Source organism: Mandrillus leucophaeus, unplaced genomic scaffold (genome assembly GCF_000951045.1).
Source record: "Mandrillus leucophaeus isolate KB7577 unplaced genomic scaffold, Mleu.le_1.0 Scaffold55, whole genome shotgun sequence".
Classification (NCBI taxonomy): Eukaryota; Metazoa; Chordata; class Mammalia; order Primates; family Cercopithecidae; genus Mandrillus; species Mandrillus leucophaeus.
This window is the reverse complement of record NW_012105919.1, coordinates 3,416,521-3,433,839: the sequence shown is the minus strand read 5'-3', so window position 1 is coordinate 3,433,839 and position 17,319 is coordinate 3,416,521. Positions and strand designations below refer to the sequence as shown.

General features: G+C 42.4%; 1 protein-coding gene across 1 annotated transcript in view; it reads right to left on the bottom strand.

Moving 5' to 3' along the window:
* The window catches only part of PTPN11 (protein tyrosine phosphatase, non-receptor type 11), a 99,371-nt gene that overhangs the window by 42,880 nt on the left and 39,172 nt on the right, over positions 1-17,319 (bottom strand). The window contains exon 6 of the mRNA XM_011997939.1: positions 16,127-16,240. Coding sequence (XP_011853329.1) covers positions 16,127-16,240 — 114 coding nt within the window. The remainder of the gene's footprint in view (positions 1-16,126; positions 16,241-17,319) is intronic.

Below are 17,319 nucleotides of genomic sequence, written 5' to 3'. Positions count from 1 at the left end.
GAGGCTGAGGCAGGAGAATGGCGTAAACCCGGGAGGCGGAGCTTGCAGTGAGCTGAGATCCGGCCACTGTACTCCAGCCTGGGCGACAGAGCCAGACTCCGTCCCAAAAAGAAAAAAGAAAAAAAGAGTGTGACACCCACCCCACCCTCGCCACCGCTCTGGCCATGTGATCGTCTGCTCTCCCTTTGCCTTCCTCTATGACCGGAAGTTTCCTGAGACCCTCACCAGAAGCAGATGCTGGAGTCATGCTTGTACAGCCTGTAGAACCATAAGCCAATTAAACTTCTTGTCTTTATAAATTACCTAGCCTCAGATATTCCTTTAGAGCAGTGCAAAACAGCCTAACACACCTAATAAACTATTAAAACGTATCCACAGAAAGTCAATGTCCTAATCCATGTTGTACAAGTGAGTGCCCAACAGCACTACTGACTCTGGAGGAGGTAAGTTTTCATCGTCTCCCTTATGTAAATGTAAGACCATCCCTTACATTTGTGGCCACTGAACATTCTTGCTACCCAGCCCAGACCCCTGCCAACCTAAATGTCAGGAGTAGCAACCCAGTGACTGCAATAACCAAAATAGAGCCCAGAGGCTTCCAAAGCCCTTGGTTTAAAAACCACTGGACCTGGCTCTTGACTAGAATTTCAAGAATGAAAGTGGAGGAAAAGGACCAAGGAGAGAGGCAGACAGAAAACAAACTGGCTGAGTCAGGCATCCCCAGGCACCATGATGATGCCCTAATGACCATTTCGCCTGTACTGCTCTGAGCAACAGAGCCAAATACCTACGGAAGAAAAATAATGACACTCACATTATGGCCAGACCAACCTGTATGGTTACTTTACTTACTTTTTTTCTTTCTTAAATATTTTATATTTTTAATTATTGGCCCACCAAGTAGAGAGATTACTTTTTAAAACAAAGATACGGCCAGAGGCCATGGCTCACGCCTGTAATCCTAACACTTTGGGAGGCTGAGGCGGGCGGATCACCTGAGGTCAGGAGTTTGAGACCAGCCTGGTCAACATGGTGAAACCCCATCTGTACTAAAAATACAAAAATTAGCTGGGTGTGGTGGCGCACACCTGGAATGCCAGCTACTTGGGAGGCTGAGGCAGGATAATCCTTTGAGGCCAGGAGTTCAAAACCAGCCTGGGCAACATAGTGAGACCCCCATCTCTGCAAAAATTGAAAAATTTGCCAGGCATGGTGGCACATGCCTGTAGTCCCAGCTACTCTGGAGGCTGATGCAGGAGGATCCCTTGAACCCAAGAGTTCAAGGCTGTAATGAGCTGATTGTGCTACTGCACTCAAGCCTGGGAGACAGAGCAAGACCCTATCTCAAAAATGAATAAATAAATAAAAAGGCATGGTCCTTGGAGGAAAACAGGTCTGACACATGAAACAGCAGCAAATAGTACAAGACAAATCTATAACTGTGTGATTTTTAATTATGCACTGTGGAATTTAAGGAATGAGATCCGTGAAATTAACTGAAGAAGGTTTCTGGGAGGAGCTGAAGCTGAAAACAGGTAAAAAATTTAGATGGGTATAGGCAAGAAAAGGAAGCAACCTGGCAAGTTGGGGCTGGGGGGCGAGTGCAAAGGTGGCATGAAGCCAGCGAGCATGCGGGAGAGTGAAGGAGACCAGGCAGCAAGTCTGGAAGCTGTGAACTAGGAAGTAGGGGGAAAGGAGAAGAGATGGCGAGAGTGAGAAAAACAGTGGGGGCCTTAAGAACTGGGCAGGAGAATCTCAATGGCTGAGTGAAAGAAAGCATGGCATGGTAGACATGGAGTCAGAAGTCCTCAGGTTCAAACCTCAGCCAACCATTTGCCAGTCACATCCCTGGCAGCAACTTTCTCACTTCTGGAAGTCACTTTCTTCATCTTCAAAACAAAATAGGTGACCAGGCGTAGAGGCTCACACATGTAATCTCAGCACTTTGGGAGACTAAGGTGGGCAGACTGCTTGAGCCTAGGAGTTCAAGACCAGCCTGGGCAACATGGTGAAACCCCGTCCCTACTAAAAATAGAAAAAATTAGCCAGGCGTGTTGGTGCGCACCAGTAGTCCTAGCTATTTGGGAGTCTGAGGTGGGAGGGTCACCTGAGCCCAGGAAGTTGTGAGCCAAGATCATGCCACTGCACTCTGGCCCAGGCAACAGAGTGAGACTCTACCACAAAAACAACGACACAAAAAAAGCCATGGGGGACGTGGGGAGATAAGGAACAAAAGAGAAAGAAATACTCCAACAGATAGAAAGGAATTTCTCCAGAATATAACATTTAGCTTATGGAATAAAACCTCTACTGAAATGTTCTAACCACAGGAAGGTAGGAGCTCCTCTACTAAGTCTGGGAACTCAGGCGTAGATAGAAAACCCTAGTTAAAGGGCAAGCCTGCCACCCTGGAGCATTTTTAAGCTTGAGGTTGGAGCCCTGCTTGAGGGTTTTGTTCCCTGCGGTGTTGCTTAATCACCAATGGGAAGATTTCCACTAGAGATCACCGACAAGAATTATTATTCTAGACACAGCTCTGGGGTGCAGTTAAAGTCCTGTTTCCATAAAACCTAACCATCTCAAAGTAGAATTTATAGCTCCCCTAAGCAGGATGTAATCACTTTAAAGAAATCAAACTGGACTGTGGATGTGAAGACACACTAGCTTCTCCTGGAGAACATCAGTTAGCAGAGCGGCTGGTGGAATCCGGGACATCTATGAAGCTGTCAGTGAAATGACCACAATGCTAGTGCAAGCTGAAAACAGCTTTGGACCACCACAGAGAAGACAGGCTAGCATGACAGCAGGCTGGGCTTTAAAACAAGAAATAAATGAATTACTAAGGTAAACAAGTGTTAAAGCCCTAGGAAAAAATAACTCCAGGTAATAAGGTGTTGTATGGGGGTTTCTTGTTTGGGGCTTTTGAGGGGTTTTTTGGTATTGCAGTATTTTTTAAATCTAAAAATGGTTTAAAAACTAAAATCTTTCTGAAATTCAGCACTACCAATTCTTGGGCACGTGGGTACAGGGATCTCAAAGACTAAAACGCACATCCTACATCCATCCACCTGGCTAGCTTAGTTGGTAGAGACGAGACTTAAACTGTGGTTTCACCACACCTCAAACAGGGGCTCCACACGAACACAAATTGTTGGATAACAAAGCAGAACATCTCAAAGCAAAGCCCAGAACGTTCCTTCATATGTTGTAAGCATCAGATAGCTATTCTTTGAACAGACACAGAGGGTTTGAGTCCAATACTACTCTCTTGATACAGGAAATAGCTCAGATCCAACATGCCACAGATACTTATTTTGTTCCTACTGTGTGCCAGGCTTTCAGCTGGATTCTGGGGCTACAGGGAACAAAATAGGACTGCCTGTCTTTGTGGGGTCTGTGGACTGATCTGGGTTATTTTCCTAGAAAATATGCACATAGGCCAGGCACAGTGGCACGTGCCTGAAATCCCAGCACTTTGGGACGCTAAGGCAGGAAGATTGCTTGAGGCCAGGAGTTCAAGACTAGCCTGGCTGCACATGTACCTGGGAACTTAAAATAAAGACCAGCCTGGGCAACATAGCGAGACACCGTCTCTTAAAAAAAGTTAAAATTTAAAAAAGGAAATTTGCAAATAGCAGACATAGAACAGTAGGATCAAACTGTGCCTCTTTACTGTTCCCTATCAGTTTCATCTGAGCAAAAACCTCTTTTTAATTTTTTTTTTTTTTTTTTGAGACGGAGTCTCACTCTGTCGCCCAGGCTGGAGTGCAGTGGCCGGATCTCAGCTCACTGCAAGCTCTGCCTCCCGGGTTTACACCATTCTCCTGCCTCAGCCTCCTGAGTAGCTGGGACTACAGGCGTCTGCCACTTCGCCTGGCTAGTTTTTTGTATATTTTAGTAGAGAAGGGGTTTCACCGTGTTAGCCAGGATGGTCTCGATCTCCTGACCTCGTGATCCGCCCGTCTCGGCCTCCCAAAGTGCTGGGATTACAGGCATGAGCCACTGCACCCGGCCCATTTTTGTTTTGTTTTGTTTTTTGGGACAGAGTCTCACTCTGTCGCCCAGGCTGAAATGCAGTAGTGCAATCTCAACCCACTACAAACTCCACCTCCTGGGTCCAAGTGATTCTACTGCCTCAGCCTCCCGAATAGCTGATATTACATAGGTGCTCACCACCACGCCTGGCTAATTTTTGTATTTTTAGTAGAGACAGGATTTCACCATGTTGGTAAAACCATTTCACCGCCAGGCTGGTCTCGAATTCCTGGCCTCAAGCAATCAGCCTGCATCGGCCTCTCAAATGCTGGGATTACAGGCATGAGCCACCACACCCAGCCATAAAACCTCTCTTTATTCCAACAGACCTTCCTATGTTATCTGCTTCTGTGGACTCATAGCACATTACACCAATACCCACACAAATTATTTATGAACTTCAAGGATGGTAAGTACTATAAAGGAAGGGATGTGTTGCTATGCACACACATATAACAGGAAGAATGCCCAAGCATGGGGATGGGAATCAAGGAAGGTTTCTTTGCAAAAATGCCCTTGATGCTGGGGACTGAAGAATGAAGAGATGTTAGTCAAATGAAGAAGTGAGGCAAGAAGAACATTCTAGCACAATCCCAACTGTAATATCATAAAATTCATTGAAGAATCATCTTCCAATTGAATGTCTCACAGGCAACTGAAACTTCAACATATCCAAAATAAAAGCCGATCACCTCCCCCAAAGACTGTTCCTTCCAGTCCTCCACGCCTAAGAAAATGGCAACTCCATCCTACCCAGTTGCTCAAGTCAAAAGTGTTCATCTTATTCTTGACTCAGTTCTGTCATGCTATACGATCTATCAAATCCACCTTCAAATACTGGCAATTCTACCTTCAAAATAGCTCTAGAACCCAACCACCTCTACTGCTGCTGTCCTGAGCCAAGCACCATCACTTTTCTGCTCAGATGATTACAACAGCCTCCTTCCTGGTCTCCCTACCTCCACCTACCCCTCATAGACTGTCCTCCACGCAGCAGCCAGAGTGATCCCCTTGCTTCTGTACTTAAAACTTTTCACAAGCTTTCCATCTTCCTCCAAGTAAAAGCAAAAGGCCTTCTAGTGACCCACAATGCCCTTCATGATGGGACCCGTCCACCATTGCTCTACCTCTATCTCCCTCTTGAGAGAGGGTCTCACTGTGTCACCCACGGTGGAGTGCAGTGGCATAATCAGGGCTCACTGCAGCCTCGAACTCCTGGGTTCAAGTGATCCTCCTGCCTCAGCCTCCCTACAGGTGTGCACCACCATGCCCCAGCTCTTTTTTATCTTTTTTTCTTTTTTTTTTTTTTTTTTGTAGATAACCTGAGGTCTGGCTCCGTTGCCCAGGCTGATTTCAAACTCCTCCCACTTCAGCCTCCCAAAATGCTGGGATTGTAGGCATGAGCCACCGTACCTGGCCTTTTCAACTTCTGTCTTGTACATTTCCCATCCACTCCAATTGTACTGGCCCGTGTGCAGATTGTGCAACATGGTAAACAAACCCCCACTTCAGGGCTTTTGCACTTGCTGTTCCCTCTACCTGGAATGTTCTCCCTGAGGTTATATGCATGGTTGACTCCATTATTTCCCTCAGAGCTTTGCTCAAATGCCACTTTATCAAAGAGACCTAAACAGTAAAGGCCTATCAAAATACCCTTTTAATCTTACACTACTTTGTTTTCTCTGTAGCACTTAACACCATCTCACAGATTGAACATTGAACTGTTTCTTTGTTTACTGCCTGTCTCTCCCACTTCACTGTACACTCCATAAAGACTGATTTGTTCACTGCTCCATCCCCAAAACCTAGAATAGAACCAGACATAGAGTCGGTGTTCAATCAATATTTGCTGAATGAAGCAAGGAATAAGTCACTGCCACCAGCAGTGTCTACAGTTTTTGGTAGATATTTTTGGGACATCTGCCCAACTCGCTACAACCCTCATCACTGAAAACTATTTCTCCCCAAATGTGTCCACAGCAGACACTTTTGTTCTACATGATCATGTCATTGACATTGTTCTTTGGACTAGAGATGGATGGCATCTGAGTCAATGAGAATCTCTGAGACTTTGGTACAAAGACTGAAAGTTGCTAGTTTCAGTATCTGAAAGGGGCTAGAAGTAGGGTTTGTAAGTCAAGAGGCAGAAAAATCTACTGAAGCAAAAAGAATGAAGCAGGTGTATGGAGAGCAGGGATACTGGATACAGAGTGGGGTTAAAGGAGGAAGACAAATGGAAAGAAGAAAGCCCGAGGGACTGTCCATCCACAACCTGGCTCCTGCAGTGCCTTGCAGTCGGTTGCAATGTCCAGACTCAGCCCACAGTGCCACCTGGCAGCTCAGGCCTATAGGACTCAACAGGGAGCAGTAGGCACAGAGAGAGGGCAAAAACCTTTTCTTTTTTTTTTTTTTTTTTTTTTTTTTGATACAGAGTTTTGCTCTGTCACCCAGGCTGGAGTGCAGTGGCACAATCTCAGCTCACTGCAACCTCTGCCTCCCAGGTTTAAGCAATTCCCCCTGCCTTAGCCTCCCTAGTAGCTGGTATTACAGGTGGCTGCCACCATGCCCGGCTAATTTTTTGTATTTTTTAGTAGAGATGGGGTTTCGCCATGCTGGCCAGGCTGGTCTTGAACTCCTGACCTCAGGTAATCCGCCCGCCTCAGCCTCCCAAATTGCTGGGATTACAGGCATGAGCCACCATGCCCGGCCCAAAACCCTTTTCAATACAACCATGCAAATATGCACTTCACCACAACGCACACGGCCGATTCAAGTGTACAATAACACACACACTGCAGACACAAAATTGCAGAATTATAACTGGCCTTTTCATTTAGTTAGTGTCAGTTTCATTTGAGCAGAACTTTACTTTATTTCAACAACTCTAAAAATATTATCCATCTCTTTACATTCTTGAGCAGAGATACTGCAGGAAGTGAGAGATATTTACATAGATCACAAATGGACAATCTGTTGGACACAGTGGCATATGTCTGTAATTCCAGCCTCTCAGGAGGATCACTTGAGCCCAGGAGTTCAGGGCTGCAGTGCACTATGACAGTGCCTGTAAAGAGACACTGCACTCTAGCCTGGGCAGGATAGTGAGACCCCATCTCTTTAAAAAAACTTAATAATTGGCCAGGCATGGTGGCTCATGCCTGTAATCCCAACACTTCGGGAGCCCAAGGCAGCCAGATCACTTGAGATCAGGAGTTTGAGACCAGCCTGGCCAACATGGAGAAATCCCATCCCTACTAAAAATACAAAAAAATTGGCTGGGAGTGGTAGTGCGTGCCTGTAATCCCAGCTACTTGGGTGGCTGAGGCACAAGAATCACTCGAACCTGGGAGGTGGAGGTTGCAGTAAGCTGAGATCACACCTCTGCACTCAAACCCAGGCGACAGAGTGAGACTCCATCTCAAAAATAATAATAATAATAACTAATAAAAATTAAAATAAAAAAGAAATAGGCAATCTGTAGGGAAAAAAAATCAAAGACTTGGGTTTGCAATGTCTAGATCATATAACATATCCTAGAAGAAAATCATCAACCTGAATTTATTTCAGCAGCAAAGGAAAAAAGAACCAAAGAGCTTCACAAGAGACTTCACATTTTAAAGTGCATCAAAGGCAAAAGTAATGTCTTCTGGATAAAGATACCTGAAATGACATGTAGAATTTTACAGAACACCAGGAGCCGGGCATAGAAACAAATCAGAGTTAAATTACCAATGGCATTGCAATTTAGAGCTCTGGTTTGTTCTAAAGACTATCAGAGCACGCTGTAAGAAGAAAGTGATTCCAAATTTATCATCTTCCAGGAAACAACTAAGGTACAATCACTAAAATGATAATGCTTTGCTATTGTGGATCAACTTTAGCTTCAGAGGATTTAGATTATGAGTATCTGCTTTCAAGTTTCTAATTTTTTCGATAATGGCTTATTCTGTTCTCAGCCTTATTTCCCTGGTTCCAACCTCAAAGAGCAATTTTTTAAAACAGACTGAATTTGAGAAGCAAGTACACAGGAGATCTAGAAAGCAGGCCATCAGCTATTTAGATATAGCTTCAATTTCCATGAAACGTTAATGCCCTAATTTAGTGCACAACAATTTTACCACCTCAGTCTGACCTCTACGGAGAGCCTGTAGAGTATAGATATGATCTCGTTATTTTCCACTTCCTCCTAAAGTCAACTCAATTTTTCCCTTTTGTTGTTAATAATGTATAAAAGATGACCACAATTTGAGATGTGACAGTGTGAAATCATCAGGTCAGCATTTAGAACCAACCATCTTTTTCCATGGCCAGAAGAGTCAGGCTAAGAGTTCCTTCTAAACTCACATCTTGACCCCACCAATGGAATTTGCAAAAAATACCCCATTGCCACACAAGCCCTTCGTGAAAGTCTGACTTTGTTCCTAAGCTTCGTTCTAAGTGACCCTAGTATTAAAGAAGCTCCCATGGTACCAGATAACCTGTAATGTTTTTGTTTTAAAGAAATTAATTTTTGCCAGGTGTGGTGACTCACACTTTAGAAGGCCAAAGCAGGAAGATCATTTGAGCCCAGGAGTTTGAGACCAGCCTGAGCAACATAGCGAGACCCTCTTTTCTTCTTCTTCTTCTTTTTTTACTTTGGGTGTCTATTATTTTAAATAATTTTAAAATGTTAAAAAATTTATTTTGAAAAATGCTGTAATTTTTAAGTTCACGGTCATTTACACAAATGATCAACTCAGGTATCATTTGTAAAGGAAGTATAAGAGTCTATTGAATCTAGATTACAAAATAGCTCACTATTTTTTACATTTAACCAAAATTTTAATTACAATAAGTAGTTTGCAAATGTTATACTAAAAAGTTAAAGCATGCTAACCAAAGTCATGTATAATAAAAGTTACAGATGAATAATAACCACCATTTTATAATACAGAACATAAAAAATGTTAATATTACCAGTAGTCAGCAAAAGTAAAACAGGATGCATACACAAGGCTATTCACTGTAATCCTCTTTGGAATATATTTGGAAACTACCCAAATGTCCATCAATAGGTTGAATAAACTATGGTACAACTACACAATGGATTACTATACAGTAAAAAAATGAATAGAGACTATCTCTAGACACTACTATGGAGTGATGTCCAGGACATTTAAAAAAGCAAGGTTAGAAAAAAGTATGTAAAGTTATGCTATTGCTTAAGAAAAAAATGGGATATGGGAATATCTTCTTATATTTTTGAAATGTAATGATAAACCATAACTTTTCATACTATGGCTAAAATGTAGACAGGAAAGGACAAGGATAGAAGGTAGACTTCTTTGAATATACTTTGTTTTTTCAATTTGACTATCAAATCCAGTATTTGTGTAATTATAAATAAAACTTAACAGAAAGAGATTTTTTAAATGAAACAAATAAACTAACCATGTACCCAGTTAGCATACAGCCACACAGACAGAAGGACGATTACAAATGAGTCTAAGGCACAGGAATTTTTTTTTATATATATTTGTTAAAAACAGAGTCCCTGCTCTGTCACCCTGGAGTACAGTATCACAATCATATCTCACTGCAGCTTCAAACTCCTGGGCTTAAGCCTACTCTCGCCACAGCCTCTCGATAGCTGGGGCTACAGGTACATGCCACCATGTCTGGTTAATTTTTAATTTTCTTTTGTAGAGACAGGGTCTCACTGTATTGCCCCGGCTGGTCTCAAACTCCTGAGCTCCAGCGATCCTCCCTTCTTGGCCTCCCAAAGTGCTGGGATTATAGGCGTGAGCCTCTGTGCCCAGCAGCATACAGTAACCTGACTACACATTTCTGAAGGATTTTTTTTGAAAACTGCAAAAAATATTAAACTGTTTTCAGTAATCATATTATTGGGAAGTCATTATTCTGAGATTGCTGTGTGAAATGTGGGATAAAACAAATGAATAATCTTATTATGGCTTCAAGAAGTAGGATTTTTGGCACTAGAGAAAGGAGATACATGGGTAAGATCAACGAGGTTAGTAAAAATCTGGAAGCCCTGAGTTTGATTTGGAAGTATCAATTGAACCCATAATAGATTTCAAATCAGGAAAAAAAATCTGGCCAGGCTTGTTGGCTCACACCTGTTGTATACCTATAATCCCAGCACACTGGGAGGCTGAGGCAGGAGGATCACTTGAGCTCTGGAGTTCGAGACCAACCTAAGCAACATAATAAGACCATATCTCTACTAAAAATAAAAATAAAACAATTAGCTGGGCATGGTGGTATGTGCCTGTAGTCCCAGCTACTCAGGAGGCTGAGGTAGAAAGATTGCTTGAGCCCAAACACCCAAGACCAGCCTGGGCAACAAAGTGAGACCTCATCATCTCTACAAAAAAATCGCCAGGTGTGGTGGCATGCACCTGTGGTCCCAACTACACAGGAAGCTGAGGCAGGAGGATCCCCCGAGCCCAAGAGTTCGCGACTGTGTATTTGCGCCGTTGCACACCAGCCTGAGCAACACAGCGAGACCTGCCTCAGAAAAAAAAAAAAAAAAGAAAAAGGAAACTGCTTAGTAAGAAGGAAGAAATCAACAATGATTTCTCGGCAATGAAAAGCTTTTTATAGAAATATTCCAACCTAACAAATGAAGAGGAATGATAAAATCACAATATCACTACCATACTGTCCCTTTTGAATTAATGGATCTAAGTAATAATGATCAGGAGCTGCTAAGAAAATCAGAGAAGAAACAACAGGACATAAGCACCTCCTGAAACACCACCATGCATGCTGTCTTGCCAAAGAAAACTTATATCCAATAAAGTATCTAGATATATCAACTTCCAAGAAATATAAGGGATGGATACATGGTTAAGTCCACCACAGAGAGGCACTCAGCAAAATCCAGACTATAAGTAATTCTCAGGACTAAGGATCTGCTTTCTTCAACAGCAGAAAAGACAGGGAGATGGGGAAGGAAGACAGAGCAAGAGAGATGGAAGGGGCGTCAAAGTATTCAAAGGGACTTAAGATTTTTTTTTCTTTTTTGAGATGGAGTCTTACTCCGTCTCCAGGCTGGAGTGCAGTGGTGTGATCTCGGCTCACTGCAACTGCTGCCTCCCGGGTTCAAGCGATTCTCCTGCCTCAGCCTTCCGAGTAGCTGGGACTACAGGCATGCACCACCACGCCCAACTAATTTTTGTATTTTTAATAGAGATGGGTTTTCACCATGTTGGCCAGGATGGTCTCGATCTCTTGACCTCATGATCCACCCACCTCGGCCTCCCAAAGTGCTGGGATTACAGTCGTGTGCCACCATGCCCAGCCTTAAGATTTTTAAAACAGAAATACTATGAGACTTAGTCAACCACAGTGTGTGAAGCTTATCTGAAAAATTATTGAACAAAATATTTTTTAATTATAAGAAAACTAGTATAATATGAATGTTGGGTTATGGGGTGCATTTTTAAGGATTCCACAAATATTGAAATATTTATAAATAAAAAATATGTCGGGGATAATTGATAAAGCTGATAATGGCATATCAGGATCCTTTATATGAATCTGTTTTATACACATTTGAAATTTTTTCATAATCAAGGTGGAAGAAAGCACTCCCAATTCAAACAAATTGCTGCCGGGCACAGTGGCTCATGCCTGTAATCCCAGCACTTTGGGAAGCCGAGGTGGGTGGATTACCTGAGGTCGGAAGTTTGAGACCAGCGTGGCCAACATGGTGAAACCCCATCTCTACTAAAAATACAAAAACTAGCCAGGCGAGGTGGCGGGCACCCATAGTCCCAGCTACTTGGGAGGCTGAGACAAGAGAATCACTTGAGCCCAGGAGGTGGAGGTTGCAGTGAGCTGAGAACGCACCACTGCACTCCAGCCTGGGCAACAGAGCGAGACTGTCTAAAAAGGGAAAAAAAACAAATTGCAAGTGTGTGTGTGTGTAGCAATCAGGAAAATGTGAATAGTGACTGATATATGTTAATATTAAGGAATTATCGCTAATAGTTTTAGATATGATAATGCTATTCAGGTTATAATTTTTTGAAATAAAATAGTTATAGATGAAAGATGTGTAAGATTTGCTTCAAGGCCGGGAACAGTGGCTCACACCTATAATCCCAGCACTTTGGGAGGCCAAGGCAGGCGGATCACCTGAGATCAGGAGTTTGAGACTATCCTGGCCAACATAGTGAAAATGCCGTCCCTACTAAAAATACAAAAATTAGCTGGGCGTGGTGGTGCTCGCCTGTAATCCCAGTTACTCAGGAGGCTGGGGCGCAAGAATCGCTTGAACCCAGGAGGCGGAGGTTGTGGTGAGCCAAGATCAAGCCACTGTACTCTAGCCTGGGGGACAGAGACTCTATCTCAAAAAAAAAAAAAAGAATTATTTGCTTCAAGACAAGTCAGGGCTGGGGGAGTGAGTGGGGCATAGTCAAAAAAGATTGGCCATAATTGGCCGGGCGCGGTGGCTCAAGCCTGTAATCCCAGCACTTTGGGAGGCTGAGACGGGCGGATCACGAGGTCAGGAGATAGAGACCATCCTGGCTAACACGGTGAAACCCCATCTCTACTAAAAAAAAAAAAAATACAAAAAACTAGCCGGGCGAGGTGGCGGGTGCCTGTAGTCCCTGCTACTTGGGAGGCTGAGGCAGGAGAACGGCTAAACCTGGGAGGCGGAGCTTGCAGTGAGCTGAGATCCGGCCACTGCACTCCAGCCTGGGCGACAGAGCGAGACTCCGTCTCAAAAAAAAAAAAAAAAAGATTGGCCATAATGTCAACAGTTGTTAATACTGGGTGTCAGGTATACTGCTATAACTATCCCATTCTCTCTACTTTTGATTATAATTGAAATTTTCCGCACTAAAAAATGTTGGAAAAATCAGTTTTCCATTCAGTTTTGATGAGTGATTTCTAAAACTTCTGTATCTCCCCATTTTACCTCATGAGGCTTTATGAAGGTGAAATGAAGTGAACATAATGTAATGAATGACTGCTGAAATGCTGCCTTTTATTATCTAGGCAGGTGGAGGACAAGGAAGGCAACAGTGAGGCTGAGACTTCAAAATTCTGACTCATTATGTTTATCATCATTTTTTTTTTCTTTTGGGACAGGTTCTGGCTGTTGCTCAGGCTGAAGTGCACTGGCGTGATCTCAGCTCACTGCAGCCTCAACCTCCCAGGCTCAAGCAATCCTCCCACCTCAACCCCCAGAGTAGCTGGGACTGCGGGTGTGCACCACCACACCCGGCTACTTTCTGTATTTTTTGTAGAGACGGAGTTTTATCATGTTGCCCAGCCTGTTCTCAAACTCCTGGAATCAAGTGATCTGCCTGCCTCTCCCTCTCAAAGTGCTGAGATTACAGGAGTGAGCCACCATGCCCAGCCTATCATCACTTTTTCATTGATGCTTTTCATCACTGTTTTCCTTCTCTCAACTAGAAGCTCCCTTTAAAGGCAGTAACCCTATCTGTCTTGTTCACCAGTGTCTTCAGAGCCTAACCCAATGCCTGGGATGAGAGAATAAACTCAAATTCAAGTCTCTGTTCAGCAATGTTGAGCAAGGACTGAGAATGTTCTATTCTACACCCCTCCCCGGTGCTGGAATTCAATCAATATCTGTGGTACGGGCCAGGCACAGTGGCTCACGCATGTAATTTCAACACTTTGAGAGGCCAAGACAGGAGAATTGTTTGAGCTCAGAAGTTCAAGACCAACCTGAGTAACATAGTGAGACCCCATATCTACAAAAAATGAAAAATTAGCTGGGTATAGTGGTGCACACCTGTAGTCCCAGCTACTCAGGAGGCTAAAGTGGGAGGATGGCATGAGCCCAGAAGCTGGAAGCTGCAGTGAGCTATAACTGCACCACTATACTCCAGTCTGGGCAGCAAAGTGAGACCCTGTCTCAGAAGGAAAAAAAGAAAACAAAACAAACAAACAAACAAAAACTGTGGTATGAAGGTTGAACAATTTACTTAACCTCCCTTAGGTCCCTCAGCTGGAAAATGGGAAATCATATCTATCTCAGCAAGTTGTTCACACATACTGTGGCTAAAAGGACTTTATTTGCCCAGTCATTCACTTATTCATTCATTTCACAAATACTTGTAAATTGTAGTCCTACAAAAAGCGTAGGATAATCATTCCCATAAAACAGAACAGGAAAATAAAATGATGTAAACATGAGTTAAATGTAAATACTCATTCAACAAACATTTACGGAGTTTGTGCCATGTTCCAGGCACTGTGCTATGTGCTGGGGACAACTGCAAAGGTAAATATGCCAGAATCCTTGTTTTTGAAGTTTTCTGTCAAATGGATGAGGAGAAAACAAAAGAGATCACATTGTCAATGGGTAAGTGACATAGAAGAGTGCAATGGGAACACATCACATTCCCATCAGGGACATTCTCCAACCCAAGTTAGTTTCAGGAAAGAGATCAGTTCACTTACAGTCAGGAAACAACAGATGCTGGAGAGGATGTAGAGAAATAGGAACACTTTTACATTGTTGGTGGGAGTGTAAATTAGTTGAACCATTGTGCATGACAGTATGATGATTCCTTAAGGATCTAGAACCAGAAATACCATTTGACCCAGCAATCCCATTACTGAGTATATACCCAAAGGATTATAAATCATTCTACTATAAAGACATATATGCACATGTATGTTTATTGCAGCACTATTTAAAATAGCAAAGACTTGGAACCAACCCAAATGCCCATCAATGATAGACTGGATAAAGAAAATGGGGGCACATATACACCATGGAATACTATGCAGCCATAAAAAAGAATGAGTTCATGTCTTTGCAGGGTCATGGATGAAGCTGGAAACCATCATTCTCAGCAAACTAACACAGGAACAGAAAACCAAACAATGAGAACACGTGGACATAGGGAGGGGAACATCACACACACTATCTGGGGATTGGGGGGAACTCCTGGACTCAAGTGGTCCGCCTGCCTCACCCTCTCAAAGTGCTGAGATTACAGGAGTGAGCCACCACACCCAGCCTATCATCACTTTTTCACTGATGCATTAAAGGGAAGGGAGAGCATTAGGACAAATACCTAATGCATGCAGGGCTTAAAACCTAGATGATGGGTTGTTGTGTGCAGCAAACCACCATGGCACATGTATACCTATGTAACAAACCTGCACGTTCTGCACATATATCCCAGAACTTAAAGTATAATAAACAAAAATAATTTAAAAAAAAAAAAAAGAAATCAGTTCACTTAACTTACCAGAGTCATCAATTTGAACTCTGAAATTAAAGCCACCACATTTCGCATGTCAAGGTGGGTGGATCACTTGAGCCCAAGAGTTCAAGACCAGCCTGGGCAACATTGCAAAACCCCATCTCTACAAAAAAATACAAAAATTAGATGGGCGTGGTGGCGTGTGCCTGTAGTCCCAGCTACTCAGGAAGCTGAAGTAGGAGGATCACTTGAGCCCAAGAGTTCAAGACCAGCCTGGGCAAGGCTGCAAAACCTCACCTCTACCAAAACTACAAAAATTAGCCAGGCATGGTGGCAAGTGCCTGTAGTATCAGCTACTCAGGAGGCTGAGATGGGAGGATCACTTGAGCCCAGGGAGGTCGGGGCTGCACTGAACCAAGATCACGCCACTACACTCCAGCCTTGGTGACAGAGCAAGACTCTGTCTCAAAAAAAAAAAAAAAAAAAAAAAAAAAAGCCACCACAAGCTGTTTCTCTTTTATTCATACCCATTTGCTGCACTAAGGCTATAGATTCTTTCTAAAGACCCCAGTGCATGTTGGAAATCTTCCAAAGAAATTAGATCCTTTTGTTTCTCTGAGATTTTGCCACCAGTCCAAACCAAAAGAGCCAAATGCAGCGGCTGGCACATCCATTGACTACTCACTGCCAACTCCCTTCCCTCAGAACACAATGCTCTTCTATTTCGAAGAAGCCCTCGTAGCAACTTGTTCCACGTCAATCAATGGCTGAATTAAAAAAGGACGTCAATTTCAACTCTCTCAGGTCCAATTCCAAACACAAGACCAACTTCTCCTCCACTAAAAATAGGATATAACAACTCACAAAAAAACAGTTTTTTAATAACTTACCTCAAATTCTTCCCAAAAGCCTTGTTTGACTTTATCTGTGGTCTCAGCTAATTTGCTTAGTTCTCGAACTCTGCTTTCTATTTCAGCAGCATTTATACGAGTCGTGTTAAGGGGCTGATCGAGTACGGCAGTTGATGTAAAATAAAGAAAATATTACAGAAAAGGTTGTTAATGCAAAAATAAACAAAAAACAAAAAACACTTCTATGTTGATACTCATAAAGGCACGGACAGAGGGTTCGTAGGACCCTGTAATTCACAATAAAGGTTTTCAAATAGTTTCACCATCTTTTCTGTTCAGCCAGAAAATGTGTCTTTCTTCAGTCTCCACATACACTTTATTTTGCTGATATAAATTCAAGTCTATTTTTCCTTTTTTTTTTTTTTTTTTTTTAGCCAGAAAATGTGTCTTTCTTCAGTCTCCACATACACTTTATTTTGCTGATATAAATTCATGTCTATTTTTCCTTTTTTTTTTTTTTTTTTCAACTGCTGAGTGAAGAGTGGAGGTTTTCTACACAATTTCTACACTGAAGAAGTTATTTCACCCCCTTCTGGATGTGTGGAATTAAAAATGATCAATATGAACTCTACCTTTTCTGAGACTTTCTTCTCTTCTAGCTACTGTCTTTTAAAATATATATCCTAGTTTTCAATGGTTAGTACTAGATAGTTCTACATAATATTTAAAAAATTTATTTATAAGCCTTCACTGACTTGCGAATAGATGTAAGTACTTGCTATCAATACTTAAAAAATGACAGAAATGAAATACTCCTAAAATCTAAGTTGAGAAAAATATTTAGTAATTTTTTTTCTCCCCTTGGAGTTAGATTAGCCATCATGATGGTGTATGAAATCTGAAATCCAGCCCAGTGGAGATGCAAAAATAGATGAATGGCAACCATAATCTTGACTTCAGAACAATGAAATTAATCACTTTGCTTTGTAGGTAGAGGCTAGGTCAAGCCTGTTTCTAGGTAGGTCCAAGAAGAAAAAAGTGTGGATGGGGGAGAGCCTTGTCCTTCATTGAAGCAAAATGAAACGTTGCACAGGAACCACTGTTTCCAGAAACACTATCATGGAAATTTGAAATTTTTGATAGTACTTAGGGGCTCAGTACTTTGAGTTCAAAATTCATAATCATTAAATAACTCTCTTTTGATTTTAGGGTATCATATGTTGCTATTTATT